This window comes from Echeneis naucrates, chromosome 14 (assembly GCF_900963305.1).
Source record: "Echeneis naucrates chromosome 14, fEcheNa1.1, whole genome shotgun sequence".
NCBI lineage: Eukaryota > Metazoa > Chordata > Actinopteri > Carangiformes > Echeneidae > Echeneis > Echeneis naucrates.
Window position 1 is genome coordinate 10261083 of NC_042524.1, and position 26412 is coordinate 10287494.

Genomic DNA, 26412 nt, shown 5'->3' on the forward strand with positions numbered 1-26412 from the left:
GCAGCAGGAGCTAATCAATCAATTAATGACGAATACAACTACAAAATCCATTTACAAAAAAGTAAAACAAATATATATATATATATATATTAAACGCTGGTTTATGTTTCTCAGTTTGTTTTGTTTTCTGTGTTTAGATTAGTCTAGTTGAACTCAACTCAGCTGCATATGGGCTAGCACTAATGATTAAGGGAAAACGAGGTTCATATACCAGGACAACACAATCAAACACAGAAATAAAAAATTCAACGTTAGTCCTTGGAAAATACATTAATTAAGACGTAATCAAATTAATGGAAGATGTTTGTTGGGCATAGCTGCTGCTTTTGATGAAGGTTACATGAATATAGGCATCAAAATACAATTTAATATTTATGACTCAAGAGATGATTTTTTTTTACCAGTTCTGTTGCAAATAGGATGTGTGTGAACTGGATGTGTCAATCTTAACATGTTTTCCACAATGTACAAGTAACTTGACTTTCATTCCATCATTTTTATTTACTGTGTCAAATAACTTGATATGTCAAAATAACCTTGCTCTACCCATCACTACACATTATCTTGTTATTCAAAGTAGTTTGAGGACCCTACTCAGTCTTTTGGTATGGACTCACACACAGGCAGTACCCCATTGTTGTTTTATGCAAACAGTCTGAAGCTCGATAGGACGCACAGAGACAAATGCAAATCAGCCCATCAGTGGGTGTGGGGTGTGCTGCTGCAGAAGTGAACGTTTCTCCACTTAGGAAAATGCAGATGGCCAGCTGTGGATTTCCAAAACTTTTTATACGAACACAAGCTTCTTTCTGAATAATTTGTGACACGGACAAGAACTGGAACTTGACATACTTTTCACCTGAGGTCGGTCGCTTCTCCAAAACTGGCTCATCAATTGCTTTTTAATATTATCACCACTTAATGTTTTAGCAAGTGCTCATGTGTTGCATGCCATGTCTCTGATGGTGCTTTATGGATATATCTGCCTGTCTTATGAATATTACTACTAGGAATCACTAGGTACTGGTTTGTGTGTGTGGAGGGGAGGGCACATTAGAATAAACTCAAGATCATTTTCCTGGGTTGCCTGAGTGCTTCATTGTCCTGGTAAAGTTATAATCCTGTAGGAAAATCAGCTGTATTTATCATTACAGATATTAAGATGAGCACAGACATGGTGGAACAGTCGGAGGCTCCAGCTGAACAGACAGGTAAGAACATTTCATCATCATTATCGTCATGCACATTAAGACAGACAGTTCATCTTAACAAGCAGATAAGTTCAGTAGATAGGACTCACAAAACAAGTGTCTGTATTTATTCTCTCACTGCTGGTGATGCAGTGATGCAGTTTAATGGGAAGAGTTTGCTTATTGCGCTTAGATTTTAAAGCAATTAAAGGTTCATTTGCTTAGTTTTTATTTGATTTGTTACTCTATTGGATAATTTTATATGAGTTTCATCATCAAGAGTACCATACAAAGCTTACTTGTGCGTCAGTTTATAATGTTTAAAAGATCTCTGGAAAAGCCGTAAAAATGACAAACTATATAGCCTGGATTATTTGAGAGGATATTTGCTGGCTCAGGGGTGCCAGTGAAAAATTAAAAAAGTCTTAGTTCGTGAGGAGGTTTTAGCTCCAGGTTTATGACTGCTCAGGGATGTTTGATGCTGTAATTTCCATCAAGTTTTAGAGTAGAATCCTTGCCGCTGTTTTCACGTCCAAGTTTTCACAGATTCTCCATCTGATTTGTTTTAAACAACAACACGTCATTCCTCACACTGACATCAGGTGTGGTGAAAATAAAGTCTACGGCAGCAGCATTTTCCATTTTTCTGAAAGCGTGTGTGCCTGCATGTGTAGACATTGTGGCAGTTGGATGCTGAGGCTGTTTGCTTGCTGCCTGGGGGCTGAGGACAGCAACCAGCAACAAAACAAAACCAGGAACAAGCAACAGAAAATGTGGAACTTTTCTTTAGACAATGTCTGTGTGAGAGAAGTGATGAGCTTTGTTTCATGGAAGTTCTGAAAGTGTATGTTTTTGCAAACATACGACCAGCAGTACTTGTGCAACCAGGTATAGCATTTTGCCCGATGCAGCTCTTATCAGCAGTCATGTCACACTCCATTTTTTTGGAATACTTACCTTTATTCATTTTAATGATTGATCGACTCATGGATAATTAAAAATATTGATACTTTCCTTTACCTCTGCAGGTGTCTTTTAAGTCCAGATATTTTCAGTTTTATGCGTCTGTGTTTGGAGATATCTCTGTCTGACATTTATGGTTCCATCCAATATAATGGGGCTGAACGGACTCGAGCCTGTGGTTCTCTGAACAACCAAAATTAACATAAAAAACATTAAGTCTTACTGTTTCTATTCCAGCTTTTGTTTGATTATCCACAGGCGATTGTGGATGATCAATTCACTTTCATTTTACTGGTGTGCAATACACCATCAACTGTGTATTTTCTTAGACAGTGGTGATTCAGAAGAGACTATTTTAATAGAGAATAGAATAGCTTCGTTCTTTCTTCTCAATAAAACAGCAACAATTTTCACAGAAAACTGAGTATTCAACTGATCAAAGTGATAGTCACCACTCACAAAATATTTCGGTAGTTCAGCTTCGAACATGTGACCAAGCCAGAATGAAAAACTGGAGAGCCTGTGCTCTAAATCTTCCTCTGTCCTCTTCTCTATAGCAACAGTATCAGGCTTTGAGTACATGGCGTGTTCTAACTGAATCTTGTAATGCAAACAAGTCATTAACTTTAGTATGAGGACGCTGATGATGAACATTATTGTCATATGATGTAATTCTCAAAGGAAACAGAAGAGCAAGTCTCATATGAGACAGATCATTGAGAGACCCTCACGCTCAGGTCCTGTTGAGCCAAAGCCTGATAGCTACTGACATCTGATTCCTCTGTGCCATCCAACAGCACTGCTCTTCTCCGTACTTCTCAAAGCACACTGCTAATCTCTTCCTACATTATCATAAACATGCTGTGCTTCATTTTTGACCATATACACTAGCTTGCTGCTGTAAATACTGGCTGTGTACTGATCCTTCACTCAGCATAGTCAATTTTGTTTGAATAGAGTTTGCTAAAAACCCCAGTGCTCTGCAGTTTTAGGAAATTACTTAAGATGTATTCACAAGAAACCAACAGGTTTGTGGTTTTGCAGCACAGACAGGCAAAATAGAGATTAGCAGCAACACTTAATACAAAAAAAAAAAACTGTGACTTTTATTTTTTTTTCGTATCATAACTGCGTGTCTCCATGTACAGTGACTGTTCCAAATGTCATATTCAGCCCTGAAGACTAACTCACTAATGAGTGCCAAAGAGATTATATCAGACCAAACTATTTTGGTGCATTTCATCGATATTTTGTCAAATATCTATCGCACAGAACAGATAACAGCTGTAATGCGTTAGATGACTAGATGAAATTGAGAATTTCTACAGCGCTGCAAACAACATTTTGTGTCTCAGTATTAGACAGAGCTTTAATACAGGCTTCCTGTGCTCAGGGCTGATTTGCATGACTTGGTCATTTCCATACTGGAAGTTTGGCTGTAAAGCTAGTTGTGCTCTGGGAGAGCAGTACCATAGTTAGGTGATGAGGAGGGCGTGTGTGTGTGTGTGTGTGTGTCCAGGTGGGGGTGGGAATGTGGAGTGGAGTGTGCGGGGGTTATAGGTACATTTGCATTGTGTGTCTCCAGCAGCGCACTGCCTCTCTCTCATACACACACTCCCAAAAGCCCCATTTGACATTCAAATCATGCAAGCTTTATGAACTCTTCTCCTTTATCAGTTCACCTCCCCATCCTCTCCACATACCCTCCACTACCAAATATTGCATGTTGAAGAAGGAAAATGGCGCCTCTTTAACTTCTCAATAGTGTTTTTTTATGGACACAACTCTCTGTGAGAAAAATCCATTGTCAAGTCATAACACATTGTAAAAGGTCCTATTATGAGAAGAAATCCTTTATTAAAAATGTTCCTCAAGTAGCAAAATGCACATACAATGTCACTACAAGAGCAAAGTATTTTACGGGCGCTTAGTTGCAGCCAGTTTTTAAAAATATTTAACATATGACTGACTCTAATGCTTATATTCATTATAGTTTAACTTGGTTACCATTTAATTGATTAACTCGAGAATTGTTAAATGAAAAAAAGTAAGATAATGAAAGATTATCGTTGAGAGACAGGTCAGTCATGTATTTTGTCCATCAATAAGTAAAAAGAGTGAGAATTGCAGCCAAAGGCAGAAAAAGGCTGGCTTGTTTCTTCTACTAGCTACTTTTTACTGGTTTTCTTTCAATCTATTCTAAAATAATAAATGGTGATCTACTGATTCACTCTAAACAAAGAGAAAGATTTACTATTAAAAGCATGTGCAGCTAATATTGTATGCTAACAGGTGGAGTATGATTTTTATTGATTTTTTTTTTCCTAGTTGTCATACAACATCATTTTCATAACGTGAATCTCTCTCTCTCTCTCTCTTTTCTGACATCCAGAGCAAAACGGAATCGACTTTAATCGACAAGTGAGTAACAGACTTTATAACAACTTTCCGTGGCCAAATAATGAGTTCATAATAATGAATAAGAATTTGCATTAATGACATTTACATTTCTAATTGTGAACTATAATGATCTTTTTGCTCTTCCTGTTTACTAAATTTGTTTGGGCTGTTCACGCATAGCTATTAGTCTTTTAACATCTGGCGTTAGAATACTCCTCTCTCTGTGTCTCTGAGACCATTTGTTATCAGATCTCACTTTCCTGCTTTATATGCAAATGGACATGTTTGCCCTTTCTGTTTGTACAGACCAACAATGTTGGTGTTTTCCACAACGCACTTCCTGTGTCTAATCTGCCAAAAATGTAAAAGAGAGAAAAGAAAGAGAAATCAAGTTATCTCGAGGGTTTTCAAGACTTTCGGACGATATGAAATTACCAATGAAATGAATACATACTTCAGCTTCAGTTGAGTAGACAGTTCTTGAGTGTCGCATTCACTCAGGACACATTTGCTCAGGGAATGTGACCAGATCTCCTCTGCATGTGGTCTGAGCGATCAGATCAGATCAGAGTGCGTCCTTAATGTGTTTTGGCCGCATTCCCTCTGTAGAAAGAACGGTCCACCTGTGATGAATGGCTTTGAAGGACACACATGGATTAAATTCACTTCTTAATTCTTGGCAAGAACATGATCTGACTTATAGCCCTGTTTTAACACCATTTGCCACCATCAGTTTTTTATGTCTTGCTTGTATTTAAGATCAATAAGGCTCTATAATTTTACAGTTGTTTTTAGGGACAGTAAAGGTGACTCAAATAAGTTTCAATTCACCCCTATGTTTGGGGTGACAAAAAGGTTAACCAAAAACTCACTATGCTTTTTTTGTTTTTTTTTTTACTTTATTCAGTTTAACGGCTTTTAACAGTCTGAAGTGGTAGAACTACAGGAATGGTGAAAGACGGTTCAGTTTTTTTTAAATGGAGTTCTGGCGTTGAGGACCTCAGCATATAGACAATATTTGTTGGGATCACTTATCTACTGAGGATAACAAATACCAGAAAAGTTCACGTGTTTATTCTTCAAAGGTTTAACAGAGAAGCTCTGTTGAAATATAAATACCCCAGAGCCATGTAAAAGAAATGAAGTGTACCTTTACACTTAAGACTAAGAGACTAAGGCTGTTAACCTTCCAAAAGTTTAACTGACTTTTAGATGGTTAACATCCTTAGGAAAAATTCCCTGCCTGCCCCAGAATCCGTCAATAATGACTGACACCGCTTTCAAAACACCACAAATGGTTTGCAGCTATTTGGATACTTCTCCAAACATTGATTTTGTACCTTTCTTTGGAGCTCATGCTTTCAGGAAGTGCCATCGCTTTCAGGGGTTGAGGGGTTGCAGCAAGTGGGGAGAGGGGGAGGGAAATTTGCATACTGGCTTGCCCAAGGGAAGGGAAGGAGTCCTCCCTTTCTGTCACTCTTTGTGTAATATTTAGTGACCAAACTGGTCCTGGAGCTAGTGTGTGTGTGTGTGTGTGTTGTCTCACTTACGTGTAGGCATTTGTGTGAAACTGATACAAATCAGCCACAGACTTGTATATTAATGTATTTGTGACTCTTAAAACGAATTATTATTTTATGTTCTCATCATTTAATGTTAATATTCATCAATGTAAGAATATATATATTCAGGTTTTCCAATAATCTCTCATGAGCACTAGATAAAGAAAGCACAAAGAAAAATGCTGGTGCTAAAAAAAACCGATTATGTTCTTTAAAAAGAAATAATTGAATTTGTTCCTAAGAAAGATTAAGTTAATGCTGAGTACTTGTGCTTTCGATGGTTTAGATAAAGACTGAGGACGTCAACGACTCACATCATACAGTTTCCTCTCTGAAGACATGTCACCTGACACAGAGCACTCCAGTGCATGGGGGTCAGCTGACTGGGGTAAGACAGACTGCCATGTTACTTTACATCTGAGCCTGTCTCCTCAGGGTAAAAGAGCCTTTCTTCAGAGACGATCGCCACAAATACAGCATACAACAGTGTAAAATTACTGAAAGGGAAAAGTCCAAATACCAAATAACAAAGAAACACCGTCTGTCACTTGTACACCTTAATTATTTCATGCAAACCTGCTAACTTCACTTTATGACGTGAAAGAAAGAGTTGTGATTGGAGATGGCTCCGTGGGCAAGTAACATTTTAATCGACCTTATTCTTCTTCTGTGTTTGGTTTCGCTCCAGGAGCTCACCTCTCTTCACACCATGCAGCAGCTGGTCCTGATGCCACCGTCTCACCTTTCGTCCTCCTCCTCCTTTCTGCTCTCCCAGAGTCCCAGCAGTCACCAAGGTGGAGTCTTACATTCCCTCCACTGACTCAATACAGAAGATCTGCTGTGGGAATTCATTTCAGTGATTGAAGGCAGAAATGGTTCAAACGTCTTGATATTTATCCATTTAACTGCAACTTCTTCGCAGAGCTGGAGTAATGAAGCTGTTAGTCCAGACTAGCATTGCAAAATAACGAGCCTGCTTTTGTGTAAAGTAAAAAAAGAGCGAACCTTCCAGCACCTCCAAAGCTGTACATTTTTCATTTTGCACCTTGTTTGCTTGCAGTTTGTAACAATATGTGAGAATTTTGTTGGTGCAAGCAGATAATTGATCAGCATCATCCCTTTTTCCTTTGCAGCTCTTCTGCAGCAGAACTTACTGTCCCTTCCTAGTCAGAGTCAAAGTGGTCTTCTCCAGCACCAGCCTGGACTGGCTCTTACTCCACAGGTGAGTTCAGACCACTCCTCTCTATTCACACATCTGTGTAGTGTTATATGTTGCAAAAAGTCACGTTATGTAAGGGATGGCAGATATAATGAGTATGTTTAATATCAAAATGGATGTAATGAGCGTGTGGAAAGTGTCTGATTTCTTTTGCTTTTTGGTAATGTTTGAACCAGGCTATGAGTCGCTCTGGTCTGGCAGGATCATCTATGGAGAACCACGTGGACATGTCTCACCTTCAGATGCCCAAACACATGTCATTACCCCCGCAGGAGGAACCCAGTGATCTGGAGGAACTGGAACAATTCGCAAAAGCTTTCAAACAAAGACGCATCAAACTGGGCTTCACTCAGGTAATTTAGAGGAGGAAAGACACTGGCCTTAAAAACTGAAAAATAAAGAAATAAATAAAATAAAATAAATCTAACTTCCTTCTACGGCATATGGTCTCACATGAACACGTTTTTGGTCTGAGATCACGTGACATTTTTCAGTATTTGTGGGTTTTTTTTTTTTTTTTTTTTCAAATCCCTGTGAAATGGGCAGCGATCAAATACTGATGCATTCACATCCACACGCCAATCAGGAATCAGCACCGTCTGAACAAAAATGTGATGACAGTTTTGTGTGGGTGCTTGCTTATGTTAAAAGGACACTCCGTCCACATGAAGCAGATTGACTTTGGTTTTATTTACTGTAGCAAAACCTGGCTTGCAGGAACGAAGGTTTAATATCCCACAATGTCTGAGTCGACTGCTCTTGCTGTAGTCGTGCTCAGAGAGTTTTTCTGTGGAGTGAGGGATAACTGACTATGAACCTTAGGTTTTAAATAAAACGGTTCAACTGTTGCTGTAAACTCTTCTGCTTGTTTGTTGCCACATTGCACCTGCAGCAATGCCACTTTGTTTTCAGATCCGCCCAGCTGAATGGGTATGATAGATAAATGTTTTTTTTTTTTCTGCTGTGCATTTGGTGCTGCTTTTTCTTGGCTCCAAAATTTATGTTGAAAAAAAAATGCAGATTGACTAACTCTCAGAGAGCTGTCAGGGTTTTTATTATTATTATTTATTTATTTTTTTATAAAGATGGCTTCATGTTTGCAGTGATAGGACTTTCAGATCTATTTTGGGGTAAATGTTTGTTTCTCACGCTGGACCAGCAGCGATACTACATCATTTCAGACAGACTGTGTCTGATGGATGACTAGGAAATGTGGTTGGAAACCCTGGGGAAAAAAGCTAATTCATACACTTTGAATTAAGATTTTATTTTTATTAGTTCAACTGATCAAGTGTTTTGGGCTCAGCTCTCCTTTGGTTTTTTCCATGGAAAGATGATGATATATCTCCGTGTGTTCTTCTACAGGGAGATGTTGGCCTTGCAATGGGAAAACTGTATGGCAATGATTTCAGCCAGACCACAATCTCTCGCTTTGAGGCTCTAAACCTCAGCTTCAAAAACATGTGCAAGCTCAAACCTCTTCTGGAGAAATGGCTGAGTGACGCAGGTGCATTTTTATTTTTTATATTATTATTATTATTATAAGTAGAATCTAAGTAGAATCTTAGGAAGAGAAACCGAGAAATTTTAACTAATATGCCAAGATATGATGAATAATTCAATCTAGACATTGGCCTGATTTTCAGTATCATCAATTATGAGGAATGTGTTATTTGATGTTAAATGGGTGGACAGATAAATACACATATTCGTCAGTAACAATTGAAGATAATGGAAATTTTATACAATAAAAGAAGCAGGTTTTTCTGTTTTCTCCAGAAGCCCCCTACATCGCCCCACATCCCCCTCTCATCCGAACAAATGACTAATGAAATATTATTATGTACTGCAGCTGCAACCAATTTGTTGATTCAGTTATTTTCAGTCATTTATCTGTTTGGTTGGAAGGGGGTGCTGTGTGTTAATCCCAGCTAACTTTCTGGGTGAGGAGTGAGGTACACCCCGGAGAGGCCACCAGTCTATCTCAGGGCTGATATATGTGAGCATATATAGACAAACAATCACACTCACACGCACTCACGCCTCCGGACGATTGAGATCAGTTAACCCACACGTGCATGTCTCCGGAAACCAGAGTAACTGGAGGGAACTCGCACAGGTGGGGTGAAGATAAGCAAACTTTCCACAAAACATTCCACCGTGCTGCCCTCAAGTCGCGTAAATGCTGCTGAAAATTGATAGGAAATATGCATATTGCATCCATTTTTTTTTTTTTTTTTTCAATTAGAGAACTCCCCTTCTGATGCGATGAGCAACCCCACCGCTCTGCCACCACTGATGGAGGGCTACGGACGCAAACGGAAAAAGAGGACGAGCATTGAAACGAACATCAAGATGACTCTGGAGAAACGGTTCCTTGATGTGAGTCAGTGAATCTTTTTATGCTTTAGACTTTTTTTATATAGAAACTCTGCATTTTTGTATTAATATAATAAAACAACAAAATATATTTTACTCTTAAAACTTTAGTTCTGGATGCTCACCTAATTGTGTGTGCGGCCCAAACGAAAGATGCAATGATGAACATAGATTCCTTAACCTTTCTGTACAGATCTGTAAAGGATGGAGTCATGAACCCGTTTGTTTTTCAGAACCCCAAGCCCAACTCTGAGGAGATAACTCTGATCTCCGAGCAGCTGTCCATGGAGAAGGAGGTGGTTCGAGTCTGGTTCTGTAATCGGCGTCAGAAAGAAAAGAGGATCTTCTGTCCAGTGGCCAGTTTACCTGTCAAATCACACAGCTACAACTCCAGGATGGTGAGCTTGTCTCTCTCACCTACAGTTTATCTACATTTTTTTTTTTTTTAACCACACACGCATGTTATTGATGTGGTTTCCAACCACTTTTTTTGTTGTAAAATATGGGAATTTTATTACAATGTCATCACTGGAGATGTTAGACTTATAACAAATACTGCAATTTTTTCTGCAAGTGTCACCGTTTTCTCATCCCACTCAGGAAAAAAAGCCCACTCCACAAAATTGCTTAAAAAAAAAAAATTCTAATAATTTATCTAGATATAAGGTTTTTTCACACTGAAGGAGAGACCTTATGACCTTTTAATTATTTATGTTATGGCAGCAGATGGAAAAACAGATCTGGGGGCACTGAGCCACCTAGGCTCATGAAATTAATAATTGAAGAGCCATTTGCAACAATTGCTGGTTGTATAGCAAATAGGTTGTAGTGTTGAAATGCATATTATGTTTTACCTCAAGTATTTTTATCATGTTTCAGGCTTCAACATCCAGATCCTACAGCCCTCTGACTTCAGGTGGAGGCAAGTTTTGTTTCCTACATTCACCTACTAATCACGCAGCAACAATTTCAAGCCTTAGTTTACAGTCCAGCACTAATTTGCATATGATTCCAAAACATAAGAATATATATATATATATATATATATGTGTGTGGATGTGAAGCAAATATTTGACCTTTTCCTTTCAGTTTCGTCAAATTCCTCTCCGAACAGTGCAAGCCGTGAAACTTCCCCCAACAGCCTGTCCGTAGCCTCCGCCTCTTTAACGTCTCAGGCCAATCCGGTTTCCTACAGCACACCAAGGTAAGACACTTTCACCTCCCACCTCCACAGGCTGATGTCTCTCTTACTGGTAGCCTTTCAGCTTGCAGTTTGTTCCAACATGATGCATTTCCGACCTGCCAAACTGAAGGAACGGTTCAACACTTTGTCAACTTCATTTAGTCGCTTTCTTTCTTAAATCGAGTTAGAATCATACATCTGGACTTTTATTCATTGCAGATGAAAAAACAATAATAGTAGCCAGTAGATTATAGAAAAAAACATAAATACAAAATACAGGTCTAATGAGAGCAATTGCAGGCTGGCAATGGTTACTTCAAATGGCACTACAGAGAGGTATTACAGCGCTGAGCTTTAGGAGACATTATTATTATTATATATGATTTAATAAGACTGCTGCAGATAAACGAGTAATATAGTACAATAAATGCACACTAAATCCAGTAACAAAATCCACTCACCAGCACCTCCAATGCATTGACTCTGTATGGAAATAAGTGCAAAAGAGAGCTGATTTGCATCAAGCACCAGGACAGCCTTGTAAGCAGTATCTGTCTTCTCATGTAACTCGAACCCTAAACCACAGGAGAATATTTTCTAAATTGTTGGACTATTTCTTAAAATAATAAAGAGTTATTTACTGCAAGAGGTTAAGTTTACTGTTCCGATTATTTTTCTGAGTAAATAATCCTGTGATCCTCCCTCTGGCCTTTCAGCTCCTGGTACCGCACATGGAATCCGGCTGCATATCACTGATAATGAACCTGAACTGTACCATACGAAGCTCTTCTAGCTTTTTTTTTTTTTTCTTTTTTTTTTTTTGGAAAAATATGCCTGTTATGAACAGGGTTACACCTTCAGGCTAAACGACTAATGGACCCGTGAGACAAACCAGCAGCAGAAGCCGGGACTGCAACGCGCCACAAATCTGTCAACAGTCAAGTTCTCACACGTCTTTAGGGCGTCGAGCTGTTTGATTTGCGTTCTTGTGACTCTTCAGTCTGCTCAGTTCAGCTGCACACAGAAAAGCACACAATGAGAGATAAGAGAAACACTGGCGGGAGTTCTTCTGCTCATTCCCATAAACTCATCGTTTGGATTTTTAGCTGTCAAGACTCTAAATGTCTCTTTGAGTACAAAAGGATTCAAGTTTGGTTTCACTAAGATCATGTGCAAAACTTTTCCCTACACCGTCTTCCATAATCTGTTGTTGCTGTGTTTTTATGTTGATATTGTTAGTTATTTTGATGTAAAGCTTCATTGCGTACTGCTAGCCTGTCTAAATAAATATGCAGTCAAATGGGATTAAAGAGAATTTTCATAGCTGGTGGCAAAGTGTTTTTTACTGACAGTTATTCCATCAGTGGGCAGTTTTGCAGGCTTTTGATTTGGTCATTGTAGATCTTTAAAGGATAATTAAGATATTTTGGGGTTTGTAACCTCACTTTAATCAGCATAATAGTTAAAATGAGAGGAATCGTTACATTTTATCGACAAAGGCCTGATGGAAATAGAAAACTGTGTGGATGTTATTATGACATACATAGGGTCTTAATGTTGAACCAGGCAGTTGCAATGTTTATTTACAACAGTCATGATTTTTTTTTTTTTTTTTTTTTTTATCATTCTCTCTTCTAAGCAAGTTTGTCAAACCTTGAGCTTTTGTTTTTAACCAAACTGGTCTGATCTGACTTCTTGTTCAGTGATGTTGCTGTTATGTTCCCAGATCTGAGCAGTCAACATGATGAGGTGTTGCTATTTTCACTGTTAGGAATGGATGATGAAGTAACAAATCTTGGAAAATGACATACACAGTTTCCTGGTAATGTCGAAACTGTTGAGGTTGATTTTAAAACTACAGTTTTATGGTTCAAATCTAATCTACACCCATGCAGTTCTAACAAAACAAGTTAGTTTGGACTTTTGTTTGTTGCGTTGTTTGTTTAACTCTTCATAACTATTGATGTGTTTTTGTTCTTCAAAAAATTGTTTCAGACAGAAAAACTTCAAATTTCAAACCAAGTTTCAAGGGCCTCAAACAACAGTTAACCAAAGCCAAATGGATAGCTGCTGGGATTAGATGAAAATAGCCATGATGTTGCTCTCGTTCATGTTCTGTTCATTAAACTGGAGCCTCAAACGTGTAAACCCACCCTTGAGTCTGACTATGGGATTGTTTCCACTGCTCATTGTACCTAAAAACCTTTTTGGAAAGAAATGAAGCTCTGTGGCTCAGTTGAATTAGAAATGCATAGCTTTTCATCAGGCTTGTTAAGAGGAAGGATATAAGAATAAAACATCGTCAGACTTCTCCTTTAATCTGCATGTTAGAAAATGTTGACTTCTGCTGGTTCAGCCCACAGCCCCTGTTCATGTGGTTCTGGGCCTGTTTGATTTTCTGCTTATTCATGTTCTGTTTTATGCAGAAAATCACAAAACTGCCTTTCAGACTTTGGGCCAATGTCTTACTACTGTTTGCTTTTTTTTTTTTTTTTTTAGTTATCTTTGTTAAACTAACTTCTGCTTTGAGTGTCCTTTGTATATTTTATTTTAGAGAAACATTTTGCACTGGTACAAACCTGAGCAAATAAAACACCTAACCACTGTAATTACAATGTTTTATGTTACAACTGTTACTTTTTCCAAGTCAATTATACATTTCTTACTGGTGTAACTGAAGCTGGTAGAGATTCAACTTTGTTACAGTGCCAAAAGTCCATGTGTGTCAGGGAATTATTTGTTTTCATTTCGAACTCCAGGGACCCTAATCGACTTGTATTTACTGTCATTAAACACAACACATAAGTCCTGGGTTTGACTTTTTTTTTTTTTTTTTTCATTTGTTAGTATCGTCTGGTATGGCATTACTATTACTAATACTTTTTAACACCAAAGTCACTGAAAATAATATATTTCAAAGTAAAAATTGATTTAAAAAAATCATTGTGTTGAGATTGAGATTGTGTACACAAAAGTTTGGACACACCTTGTCATTCAAATGAACAGGAAAGTGTGTCCAAACTTTTGGCCTGTACTGTATGTGAGGGCAGATCTGGATATTACCTCAAATCTGACACACTCAAGATTGTTAGGCTGGAACATACTTATATATAACAGCAGTGGTAGAGAAAGTATTCAGAACTTATACTTGAGCTAAAAAAAATTAACACAATATCCAGCTGTATTCTTCTATCAAGACATTTTTGCCTTTTTAAAAATTCAGTGTACAAAAGCTAAAAGTGTACGCCACTTCTCATTTTACCTCTCATACAAGAAGTCACATTTTTTGGATTTTCATAACCGCGTCCACGAAGACTGCAAAGACACTCTTTTTTAGATATTATCATTTTATCAGGCATCAAAACAATAACTTTCATTTGGCTCATTCTGCATACCCATGAATGTTGAACTACTGTAAACACAGTTAAATCTTAAATGAAATAGTCAGTCAAGTCTAGTCTCAGACCAAACTGTAAGTGCTATCCAACCATCATGTGAAGTAATATTTTGCTGAGTACTGTGAGTATGCAGGATTGAAGAGGAAGACACTAAATTAAGAAAAGGCACAGTACACTTTAATGATAAAAGAATAAGAAAACAGTGGAATGAGATTAGTCATAAAAAAGCTTTCGGCTCTATAAAGCCAACATTTCTTTCTGCTTTACAATAAGAAGGCTTCAATGGTTAGTTGAGTGCCTGAGTCTTCCACTGATGGTTTAGTTTTCATTCAGCCACAATGGAAGGATAGAGGTTGTCCGCTGTACAGTGAGGTCAGTTTCAGGATGTTCCCTCATATATGTGATTTGATCCCAGTTTAGTGATTCAGAATTCTTTGAACCTGCAATAAATAGTAAAGTTAAGTAAATAAAAAGTATTAAAAAAGTTATAATTGCTTTCAGTTTGTTTAGTTGTGGAATAAATCAAATGTAATTGTTTGGTTAAAAATCAACATTGACCAGCATTCTTTACTGTGGTTACCATGGCTATCCTAACCAAGGTCCAGTTGAAAAATATGCATTAAAACTCAAGGGACTTCTTAAGATTAATATTAATGATGATAAAGTTTGACGAACACAGCAAGGCAATAAAAATGGAGAAAAAAAGTACTGACCCCCTGACGCGAGGAGCCCGTCCACACCAACCCTGAGCTTCCTTGTAAACAAGTCTGGACAAAAACTGAAGGGAAGCAAACAATCTGTCAGTCAGAGTGTCGTTACCCGAATTCAGGAACACCATCAACCAAAACGATTCAACAATGAAATGTATGACTGGGACAAACTGCAGCGATAAACTGCTTTGTTGTTGGAGATTAAAGTGATGTGAGAAAAGAGAAAGTTGTGTTTCTGACCAGACAGGCCAAGATATCGGCGGTGATGAGCATGTAGAAGACATTGTTCCATCCAGTAGGAGAGATCAGACCAGCTAACAGAGGACCCAATGCAGCTCCTGCAGAGAGAACAACATTAAAACACTGACGCCTTTTAATATGTAACATCAACAACTTCCAACACATTTACACAGACAAGCCAAATGTTAAATGCTGAAGGAGGGAGAAGGTAAGTAATTATTAAAATGGTAGTATTGTGAAGTGAAGCGTCGGAGTTTCTTTCTTCAGTATCACACTGACCAAACAGAATGTAGAATGTAACTAATATCCTTTGATTTTAAAAACGAGCAAAATACTAACATCTCTGCAGCTGCAACTTCATCAATCAGTTAAATCTTCAGATGTGATAGTACGGTCCAGCACAATCAGAACTGCTGATAAAGTTGACACATACCTATGGAACCAGTCCCGTCGATAATTGCTGTCACTGTTGAGAGCGCTCTGGAGTTTCCTCTCAGACTCTCATGTGTTCCCTATTAAAGCAAACATATCACAAAGGAAATGTTTTGTTGCTTATGTTGAATGATTATTTCATGTTTTACATTTTTCCCATGATGCTTACCAGGTCAGCTGATACAGCAGTAGTGATTAGAGCGTATGGGCCGTTCACCAGGCCTCCACACACCAGCAGCATACCTGCGTAAAGATAAAAGTAAAAAGGACACTTGTTTCTAATGAAAATCCACTTTTCAGTACTGACATTCATTTCTCATAGTACACAACTCATTTTCTTTTCATTTTGAGGACCACTTTTTTCAGAGACAATGATATGATAGGCACAACCTAAAATAGCATAAGGACAAAACATAGGATCTACATCCATCTTATGTGGTGACCAATTTGTTTGTTTTGAGCGAGATATTAATGCCGTATGAAGGAGTCGGCGCCCGGACAGTTAAGCACATAAAACTTGTCAACAACTCATGCTCCAGTTTTGAATGAATAAAATAAGTGGCAATATGCACACAATGTCTTTGTATGTCTTTGTATGTTGAGAGATTAGGAGTAATTTGTTACTGTATATATTTTAATTTAATCATGTTTGACATCCGACATGAAAATAAAAAATAAAAAAAAAATCCCACTTTTCTCTGTTAGCCTGGTCTATGAACGTCACTTTTTCAAATATAACAATTACTCAAATATAAATTTCAAATAGCAATATATCGCACAGCTGAGCAATTGACCTTTATAGTGAACCGTGTAGGCATTGACAAAGTACCATGTAAAGATGTTTAAGAGGGAAAAAAGTTAGTAAAGGAGTCTTACCAATTGTAGTACCGAGGTTCCTTTGTCCAATGGAATTATAGAGGAAAAGCTAGAACATGAAACATCAATCAGCAACGTCGCACATTCATGAAAACAACTACAAAGAAAACACTTATTGCTCTGTTGAAAATTGTTCTTATTATGCCGTCTGTAAGGTGACACTCACCATGGGGGCAGCAGCAATCAGCATAATACAGCAAGTTGTCGCTCTCCCACCAGTGTAGTCGGACACAAGCCCTGCCATAATCCCACCTGCACACACAAAATATCTCCAATCACATTGCATCTTCCTGTCAGCATCATCACAGTGACAAATTAAAATTGTAAAAGACAATAGATGAAATAGCTCTCAGGTTAACTACACATTTGTTTTTCTTTTCTTTCATAAACAGTTTCTTTCCAACTTTCTTTTACATCATATGACCGGTCCAGTGTCCGAGCTTACCCATAATTCCTCCCACATCAAACAGTGTTGACATGTCTCCTGCCTCTTTGGCCTCAAAATGTGCTGAAAATGAAAAACAAAACTCACATTATCTTTTCATAATACTGTAAATCAATATAACTCACTATATATAGTATACAATCACCTTTTGCCTGATTGATTTTTCTAGCATTTTGTTAGTCCCTTTCTCTCTTTTGAATCAGCTGTCATGTTATCATAGCAGCGTGAGCGTGACAAATAAGATTAAAAAGAGGTACAATTATTTTGACCGATGAGAGAAGAGAAGCAGGTTTCAGCTTTTATGCAACAGTGTAGAGGCTGCATTTGCTAAGTAACATGGCTGAGGGTCAGCAAAAGATTTTCAGCCAGAATGGGAAGAAGAATTTATTTTTAAATTAGTTAAAGACAAGTGTATATGTATGTGACGCCTCCAAACTCACAGAGTAGGTTCATACGCTTCACATTTAATTCTTATCAATCTTGCTATATGTGACCTGATTATCCCAAAATGTGGAGATTTTTCTTCCATCCCTATGAACATAATTCAGAAAATACGCCACATTCCTTTATTCCTTGTGTTGGAATGAAATTAATGCAAATTAATGTTTATTGTGTGATATAAAGTCTTGAAAGCAAAAGACCTGATTAGCATACCATTCATACCAGAGCTGGAATAAATTAAAGGCCTTGAGGTGGCAGTATTTTGGGCTTTTTCTTCTTGACACTTTCAATTAGTATATCTTGCCTTTGTTCGGGGCCAAGGTCAGGGATCTTGGGCTCATAAAGGTTGGTGACCACTGCTTTAAATGGTGTGGACGAAAGTGTTTTATCTGATATCATATCCATAGGACAAACAAAAAAGTGTGTAAGTAAACACTGACCAACATTTGAAATGTAGAGAGGAAGCCAGTACAGGAAAGTGTAGCTGACAAGCTTGGCGAACAGCAGACAGAGAGAGAACTCAACCACTCCCTATATGAGACAAAACAAAAACATGGTCAAGTGTTTTCCTACAGTTTACAGTGAATATACTGAAAGACAGTAAGTAAAGAGAGAAGAATGAAGCCATTCAACTCCACAGTTAATGTTACAACACAATGAGAAATAATGAATGCTGTCTTATGACACAAAATCTGTAAAATACAATGTAAAGGACTAAAACAATGGTTTAAGAATCGGTAAATTCAAACAAGAAGTAAAAAAGGTTGAGAATCTAACTGAGGATTATGTATTTGACACATTTAGTCCATTTCATTACTCCTGATACAGTGTTGGGGCATGTGCAGCCATTTTAAAAGAAAAAGAAAAACCTCAAAATACTGTACAAATTCAGAGCAGTAAACACATAATCATCATTACTGTAGTGTTTAGAAACAACAAAAAAATGACAGTTACTGCGATAGCTGTTTGAAACAAATCAAACAAAGCAGACATTTAGACATCAAACAGATTAAACACGTCCTTACTCACAGGTATACTCAGAGCACCACAGAAGCTAATGGCCTCTGTGTGGTCTTCAACGACCTCCTGAGGTTCGGTGGAGATGGCACCGTTACTGGTGTTGACGGCATGGTTCTGTAAAAGAGGCTCCGCTTCACCACTATCCTGATCATTCTGACACACAAACACACTTACATGAGCACAGCCCGCGCCGTTATGGACTAATGAAGATAACTGATGAGGTAACTCACATGGTGCTGAGGTGGAGTGCAGTTTACATCTTCAGGTTCTGTCAAAGACAGAGAGGGAAAGATAAGTCTTTCTACAGCAACTAAGAGCTTCAACACAACATTGAAACTTTACTTGTAAGGTGATTACATGGCAACAAATGTAAAATGTGGAGATTTTAATGTTCCAGCTTCCAGATTTTAAGTTAAGATAAATTACACATTCACAGCTCTAATGTGGAAAGCAGTTAATAACTGATTTATTTATCTGGCTTTGAATTGATGATCTAATCAACAGAAAATAATTATTCAGTTTCATACAATTTTAATCCTCATATATATTCAGCATCTACACCAAAAATTGTGTATTTGGGGATTTTAGATTTGATTAATTCAAAACAAATAATATATAAATGTTTATCAATCAACAAAAAGATAACATAAAAATTTTGTTTGGCCAATATCAAACTTTCCAGTATTTGTACTAACCACTTTGTAGGCTCACATCATTTACTGACGCGTGTTGCACAGCAGAAGCAGAATTGTTAGTCAGGCACAGTAGCCCAGATATAGCAGGTATGATACTTTTGAGGACACAAGGGGACAAAAGTGTGTTTGCGGCCTTCTGCCTTCTGCTGCCAGGCCAGGGAGAGTTTAGGTTACACAGGGCAACTGTTCTGTAGCTCAGTTTGACCTTAACCTTTACATTTAATGACACTGCAAACAACTTCCAGGACAAAAATGTGTGTGTTGTCCCCCAGTGGAGTGTGGTGTGCTGGTGTCTGTGATGAGCAGAAACTCACTCTCAACAAGGAAGAAGAAGCACAGGATGCCAGTGGAGGCGATGATGATCCCTGGGACAATGAAAGACATTCCCCACGCAGAGGAAACAAAGACTCCTGCAATAAGGGAGCCCAAGATGTTTCCCACAGAGGTGTGGGAGTTCCACACACCCATGATGAATCCACGCCTGAAGATCAAAACACAAACAAAGTGGGAAAATTAGACTATGACTGTTGCTTACGAAATATGGTCTGAGGGTTCTAAAAACTCTCAGACAAAATCAGACATGGCACAATCTAACTGAAGTGTAAATGTGTTTCCCAAAATGTTCCTTTTAATTCCTTTAATGATCAATGATTAATTCACTATTAGCCTCTAAAACGGAGCTGTCCAAATCCGGTCCTGGAGGGCCACTGTCCTGCATGTTTTAGATGTTTCCTGCTCTAACACACCTGATTCAAAGGATCAGCTCGTCATCAAGCTCTGCTGAAGTCTGATCAGGAGCCACTCATTTGAATCAGGTGTGTTGGAGCAGGAAACATCTAAAACATGCAGGACAGTGGCCCTCCAGGACCGGATTTGGACACCTCTGCTCTAAAAGAAATGTATAAAAACAAATAGTCATAAATTCAGGAAATGAATTTGAATTCTAAAAACACAGAAATTATATTTTTAATCTGGCCGACTTTGTGCGAACACAGACAGCAGGGCCCAGGTTACTGCACTGCACAGTAACAGGTTGTGTGATTAATCCAAGTAAACACCATCAGTGGCTGTGGACCAATCAGTGAAAAGGGTGGCACTAGTTCAGATAGGTGTGGGACTGGTGTTTACAAAGTCCAGTGCTCTCAAACTCATGTACCTGTATTTCCACTTTGTTAGAAACCATTGTTACCTGAATTTCAGCTTCCACGTATCATTAAAATGAGCAGTTCGGATTTAGGGAAATGGACAAAATGGTGTGAGTATGACTACAAAAAAGACATCTAATACCGCACAGTCAGCAGGACTGCGCTTTGATACTCACTTCCCCTTTCCAAACCAGTTGCCGACACAAGCTACCACTGCTGGCCAACCGGTGGTCTGCACCAGCCCGTTCATAACCTGCAGAGCGAAGCAAACAGAGGGAGACACCAGCCCGTGTTAATGTATGCATGAAGGTGTCCATCCCTGGTATACATTCTACATCTAAAGGAGAATAAGCTGGGGCCAGTTTTCAGGGCTTGTCGACATTCCCACACCAAACCTATAAAACCCAGATACATGCCTGGAGTCATATGATGCAGCAGTGAGTCATGTGATATCTATGAGCAGAGCCTGACTAAGCTACCATGAGATCTCTGTGTTTTTACAGCCTACAGATGCTCAACTAGTTTAACCTAGAAGGCTGACCGATATCACTCTGCAACTGTAACTGGGTACAAGGAAGGTTTGTTCATCAATAGAATATGTGAACTGTTAAAGGCAGCACTTCAGTCTTTGCCCTCCTTTTTTGATTTTATATCAAATACAACATTTTGTATTTACAAAACATTTTACAAATCTAATTGGTTTCATTTTGACTTATTATTTATAGCAAGAAATTATCATTGCAAATTTACATGTGGATCTGGTCACAGGGAAGGGCCATGTGATGGCATGAAACTCCTCTGGCACTTCAGAGCTACAAGAAAGCATTACATTAATGAGCTGCTTTTTATCTGCTTCATATGACTGGATATTGAATGCATTTGGGTTTGAGTCTGTGGATTAGAGGGAACAAGCACTTTGTAGAAATCACTTTGAATTTGGAAAGTATTCACAAAAAATGTCCACTGTATTGTGATACGTTATGATAACGTGATAACGGTTAGTAGACGATATCCAAAACGGGTTTCCTGAGGGATCCAGCTCTTACATGACTGATATCTCACTGTGAAAGGTGAGAGGTCTGAGCTTGATTCCTATCTTTAAGTCACTGCAGCAACAAACTCTGACTCTCAGCGTAAAGGTGGAGTTATTACTGGTCAAATTGAACCATCACTAAAACTAAAACTGAAGTGAAACAAAAGTCCTCTGACAGTGCCTCTATTTATACTGAGGCACGAGTGTGTATCCACAAGGGGACCATCGTTCATTTCCTGTGGCAGCAAGTGAACGATGAAACATGGCTAGTGTGTTTTCCTTATGGCTGCACACTTGGTGATGACTTAGCAATAAACAGCCAAGCTGATCTCTGTGCTTCTCTCTTTTTCTGCTCATATGATTTTGTTGTTTTGCCAAAATGGATGACAGGTAGCAGCTCAACTTTTCCTAATTCTGCACAGGGTTAAAAGTGCTTGCTCATGGGGGGATCTTTTGGGTCATCATTTTATAATCATTTTATAAAGAGTTTGGTCTAGACCTGCTCTATATGCAAAGTGCCTTGATGGGTTGAAAGCCTAATTTCTAAATTCAAAGACAGGATGTGAATCTGCTGTCAGCCCAAAAGGACAGCTTTCTAGAACACATGCTAACTTTAAATTAATTTTCATTTGTAATTTACATGAATAAAGGAATTGATTTGGAGGGGAATTAAAATGAATCATGAATAAGAGTATAGCGAAACTTATTCGTTTTAACAGGATTCAGTCCCTGACAACAGAGCAGGTTTTCAGAAGTAGTCCTGAACGCAGCATTCGCTTATGGTTTTTAAGCTGGGGTGACAGAAGCTCATAGTCACAGCTCGTCTGCTGTTTGCCTCAGGTGATGTTTTAATAATTGTCTTTGTTCACAGATTAAAGTTTAACATGTTAATTAGTGAGCTTTAGATGTGGATGTAGATGTGCATTTGAAATTTGATTCTATATTATATTATATTCTAGATTTAAAAAAAGCTAAATATACGTCATGCGTTATCAGTTATTCTGCAAATCTGAATATATTCTTTATGGAGAATTCTTGCAAACAAGCAAAAGATTACAATCAGTGTGCTACTCCCTGATGTCTATCAAAACTGTTTTTCAATGGTTTATTGCCATGTTTACTGCTACTCCGTGACACGTATCTGATAAATCATTTTTAGTCTGGTGATTTATGAGTGAAAACAGCAACAAGAACTTCACATTCTCAATATTCTCATTCAAACAAAACAGAAACCAATGTGTCCAACTTTGCTTTATAGTGCTGGTAATGGTCATGATCAGTCCAAAGGGTGCTTTAGAGTGTCCACAAATTTGTTCCATCTAGAGTACTATACAGCTGAGTGGCTAAAATTACAGCCCCTAATCATATTTATTATAGCCAGGAGCAGGCTGTCAAAGTTGCCTTCTATGCCAGAAGTTAGTAATGTTGTGCGTTTACCTGGATGAAAGCGTAGTAACCTAATGAGTGTATGTTCCAATAGAAGCCGAGGCCAAACAGAGAAGTGAACAGTCCACTCGACAGCATCCCGACACTCAGGTAGTACCGCAGAGGTAGGCGCTCTCCAAATATCCCACTGTGAACACAAGAAATTAATTATGAGTCAATGTAGACAAAAACACTCAAGCACCAACCACAGCATATACCTACCTGAAAAACATGCCGATGGCATAGGCAACCAGGAAACAGTTATCCAAAACCCCGAACAGTGCCTGGTAGTTGTCTTGGTCTAGAGAGAAGACATAAAATGATTAGCTCCCTCTAATTTTCTTACACACCACTGAAGAATTATGCTTTCCTACTCCCTGGTGTCCGATAACTTGATACTAATATATATTGTAAGAATTTGAAATCAATATTTGGAAAATAATTTGTAATTTAGTTGGTTTATACTTAAACACAAACCCACTTACTGTCTTACTTCCTTAATACACAAGTATGGCTCACTTATACAAATGGTCTCTCGGCATGAGTGACTTGAGAGAACTGTGTCCCAATTCTGTACCACTTTCTACACACAACGCAGTGTGTGTTGTGTATAGCATAGTGTACATAGTATTCTATTTATACTGCCTTTTCAGTTAGTAGTGGTCTTCTCACCTATTTTATACTGACTGCTTTAGATGTGAGCAAAACTTTGAGTTTTAAAAATGGCTGCTAACTAACCATGTTTTTGCACCACCATTCTCTGCAGTCTGGGTTTGTTAATTATGCAAGGTGTTAACTTGCATGATGAAACCTTTAAGCTGTAACCTCTTTTGAATTTTGACAACAAGAAGACAAGCACTTACCAAAGGGCGCCCAGTCACACCAGGTAGCATTATTGGTTATGTTGAGGTCAGCTGGCCGAATGACCGTGGAACAGTTTCTGTGCAGCTCACTCTGAACAGAGAAAAATTTGTGAAAAAAGTAATTGATTAATGATGTGTATTTGTTTTAATACAAATTCCTATTTTAACTCAAAATAACTTATTTGCAAAAAAAAAAACAAAAACTGACTTCTGTCAATCTACAAGAGTACCCTAAAATATTATACCATAGTTATAGCAATCATTACCTAGACTCTGAACCACTAAAATGTTTTTCACCAGCGTAAGAAGCAATGACAAAGGATGAAGAGCATTTGATACAAAAAAAAAAACAAAACAAAACAAACAAACAAACATTAATGCTGCGCAGCGGTCGTGCAATATCATCTCTCACGGGCCTGTTTGTGACTACCAGTTCAATCCGTACAGATAAGCAGAGATATACAGGTACAGAGCATAAGCCCTTTTGTTTACTTTTTGTACGTTTCAAAGAGGTTTATCTTTTGTTGTAGTGACAACTTCATTCAAAATGTTGAAGCTCCTTTAGAATTACAGACTTGGAAAGTCGACAGAAAATCTACCACAAACATTTGTTTGTGTCTCCTGACTCCAGATTTACTTGTCTTTGACCTTGAAAGACATCAAATGATTGGAAGAAGGATTGTTAAGGCAGAAATGATGTCTAACGCACCAAATAAAAATTAAATGGCAGATGAATGGGACTCTAACCGGGAAGCCTGAATGTCTTTACTCTCTGGTTTCTTTCTTTCTTTCTTTTTTTAACTCTACTATGTACCTAAAGAGATAAGAAACAAAAGAGGAGCAACAATGAGACAAGATTAATGTGTTCACGAAAAAATCCTCTAGAAATCTGTATGTGAAAAGGAAATTAATTGTTCCAGTCACCTTAACAATGCTGATGGGTTTCCTTGACAGGTGGTAGGCTGTGTAGAAGAGGAAGGTGAGGAGGAGAATGAAACTGCGATACCTGCAGATGAATGATTGGAACAAAGATGTTTACTAAAAATAAGTGAATGCGTTCAATTTAAACACCCAACATCACCGTAAACATGAGGAACCAGCTGCAAGCATGAATCAACTGTGTTCATTATTAAGGACTGAATAATGATACCAATGCATTGGTGGAAGTCACAGTATCAGCTAAATAACATCTGGTAAAATGTGATATAGCAACAATATGATCTATGTGAAATATGTGTTACTGCATGTGTTATTGGTTTGAATTCGATCGGACAGTGTTCCTGACAGACTGGCACTTTGTAGTTATGGTATATCCGAAGGTAATGACTCCTCAGTGTCAGTTTTCATTAACTCTACATTGTGTTTTTTATCACATGGACTCAAGATATGACAGAGAGAGTTTCAATTAACACAACCTATCCATTAGTATAAGCAGTTGACTGCTGGACTAGTATGGACTATTGAAGGAACAACAAGTGTACCAATAATCTATATGTTTGCTAAAGGGGGGGGGGGGGATCAATGCCAAGACAACTTGCTGTAAATTATGTTCTGGGGCTCTATAAACCTGATGTACTGGTGAATAATAAAAAATGATCCTTTCTTTTTAAATTCTCAGTCTTTTTTCTTACCAACGTTGTCTGATGGTTGTAACCTGTGTGTAGGTACCAGTTTATACAGACTTAACAACCCGCACAGTAACACAACACTAAAAACCAGCTCAGCCAGCAGTCTGAGAAGTTATTAAAATAAAGTCTCCCCCGTGTTGCTAAATTCTCTGAAAATGTCGACGACCGCATCGATTCTTTAAAGATCAAATCTGTGTCGATAAAAGAGGAAGCTCCGAAATGACTGCTTCTGTTGTTGTGGGTTTTTTTTTTATTAACGCAGCAGAAACCGGCCGTAATGGAGGGAACGGGCTTTTTAAGATAAAACGAGGGACTCGTATGAAGACCCATCGGGTTTCAGTGGCACCGTGTAAATGCGCAGAATGTGTTTATCAGCGCGGCTCGGACAATCATTGACAGCGGGGCGATAAGGCGGCAGCTCCCCGGGCCTCAGCCGACCACTTACCAGCTATCCCGAGAGAACGACGTGAGGAGCCGTATCCCTGGAGCCAGAGCCGAACTCATGTTTGTAGCAAAAAATTTGAAAAATAAATAAATGAATGAATTAATAATAAGTGGATCTTTTCAACAGCTGGTACAGTTTAAATCTCTTGCAGTGTTTTTCCACGCATGTCCTCCAGGTGTGGCACAGTCGAGGCGCTGCAGTAGTTACAGTGAAGGGCCGGGTGTTGTTGTTGTAACCGGCTTGTGGAGGGCAGACAGCGGGTCAAACAGACCTGGGTGGGTCGGTATGTGGCGGATGAAGCTCCGGGAGACGCTAAGTGCTGCGGGAGCCGAGCCGCAGCCGCTTCGCTTCGTGGTGGGAGACGGAGTCCGTGAAGAGCCGGCACTGCTCCATGCTGGGCGGCAGAGTTTATAAGGGCCGAGCGGGAGAGCCGGCCATGAGCAGAAAAAAGCTAACACTTATTATTAGACCAACGCGTTTATTCCTGGCGCTTTTCCAGACGCAGCCTGCCGGTGGCCACGTGACTCTGCCCCTCCGCCGTGACGTGAGCCCCAACCGGAAAAACCGGAAACAGCCACCAGACAGCCGGTACAGACCACCGATCCCGATCCAGACCGGATCCGATGCGGATTACAGCCCAGATTAATGGACGACACACACTATAGGTTCACTGTCAACAACAATAACACATCGGCTCAATGGAGCTGAGACTGCGCAACT

The 26412-nt window shown here is 38.7% G+C and overlaps 2 protein-coding genes across 5 annotated transcripts; one reads left to right on the forward strand and one right to left on the reverse strand.

Annotated features, from left to right (window-relative positions):
- The first annotated feature begins 722 nt into the window (after nucleotides 1-722).
- On the forward strand, nucleotides 723-13696 carry pou2f3 (POU class 2 homeobox 3). Of its 2 annotated transcripts, XM_029518858.1 has the most exons (13): nucleotides 723-864; nucleotides 1155-1211; nucleotides 4546-4574; nucleotides 6402-6503; nucleotides 6804-6909; nucleotides 7249-7337; nucleotides 7511-7687; nucleotides 8700-8841; nucleotides 9583-9716; nucleotides 9947-10111; nucleotides 10593-10635; nucleotides 10803-10917; nucleotides 11613-13696. In XM_029518858.1, the coding sequence occupies exons 2-13, from the start codon at nucleotides 1163-1165 to the stop codon at nucleotides 11650-11652; spliced, it is 1191 nt and encodes a 396-aa protein (XP_029374718.1). In that variant the 5' UTR covers nucleotides 723-864; nucleotides 1155-1162; the 3' UTR covers nucleotides 11653-13696. The 2 variants fall into 2 exon arrangements, with proteins under 2 accessions (XP_029374718.1, XP_029374719.1); XM_029518859.1 differs by lacking the exon at nucleotides 6402-6503.
- A 1-nt stretch (nucleotide 13697) lies between these two features.
- Nucleotides 13698-26234, reverse strand: slc37a2 (solute carrier family 37 member 2). Of its 3 annotated transcripts, none has more exons than XM_029518855.1 (18): nucleotides 25693-26234; nucleotides 24544-24625; nucleotides 23620-23710; nucleotides 22979-23057; nucleotides 22769-22904; nucleotides 20475-20551; nucleotides 19468-19634; nucleotides 18689-18726; nucleotides 18468-18602; nucleotides 17879-17969; nucleotides 16998-17060; nucleotides 16719-16804; nucleotides 16553-16601; nucleotides 15846-15919; nucleotides 15678-15756; nucleotides 15245-15342; nucleotides 15008-15072; nucleotides 13698-14734 (listed from the first exon to the last, which is right to left on the reverse strand). In XM_029518855.1, exons 1-18 carry the CDS (start codon nucleotides 25749-25751, stop codon nucleotides 14719-14721), a joined length of 1485 nt encoding a protein of 494 aa, XP_029374715.1. In that variant the 5' UTR covers nucleotides 25752-26234; the 3' UTR covers nucleotides 13698-14718. The 3 variants fall into 3 exon arrangements, with proteins under 3 accessions (XP_029374715.1, XP_029374716.1, XP_029374714.1); XM_029518856.1 differs by having other exon boundaries at nucleotides 14455-14734; nucleotides 18468-18572; XM_029518854.1 differs by having other exon boundaries at nucleotides 14455-14734; nucleotides 18468-18611.
- Between the last annotated feature and the right edge of the window lie 178 nt (nucleotides 26235-26412).

What these genes read in the sequence shown, in the direction of transcription:
- pou2f3 (XM_029518858.1), top strand. Translation starts at nt 1,163, where the DNA reads ATGAGCACAGACATGGTGGAACAGTCGGAGGCTCCAGCTGAACAGACA. An exon ending in ATGGGGGTCAGCTGACTGGG is followed by an intron (nt 6,504 to 6,803) that starts GTAAGACAGACT and finishes GTTTCGCTCCAG; the next exon opens with GAGCTCACCTCTCTTCACAC. An exon ending in GAAATGGCTGAGTGACGCAG is followed by an intron (nt 8,842 to 9,582) that starts GTGCATTTTTAT and finishes TTTTTCAATTAG; the next exon opens with AGAACTCCCCTTCTGATGCG.
- slc37a2 (XM_029518854.1), bottom strand. Translation starts at nt 25,751, where the DNA reads ATGAGTTCGGCTCTGGCTCCAGGGATACGGCTCCTCACGTCGTTCTCT. An exon ending in GCCATCGGCATGTTTTTCAG is followed by an intron (nt 22,905 to 22,978) that starts GTAGGTATATGC and finishes TTGTGTTCACAG; the next exon opens with TGGGATATTTGGAGAGCGCC. An exon ending in AACTGGTTTGGAAAGGGGAA is followed by an intron (nt 19,635 to 20,474) that starts GTGAGTATCAAA and finishes TTTGATCTTCAG; the next exon opens with GCGTGGATTCATCATGGGTG.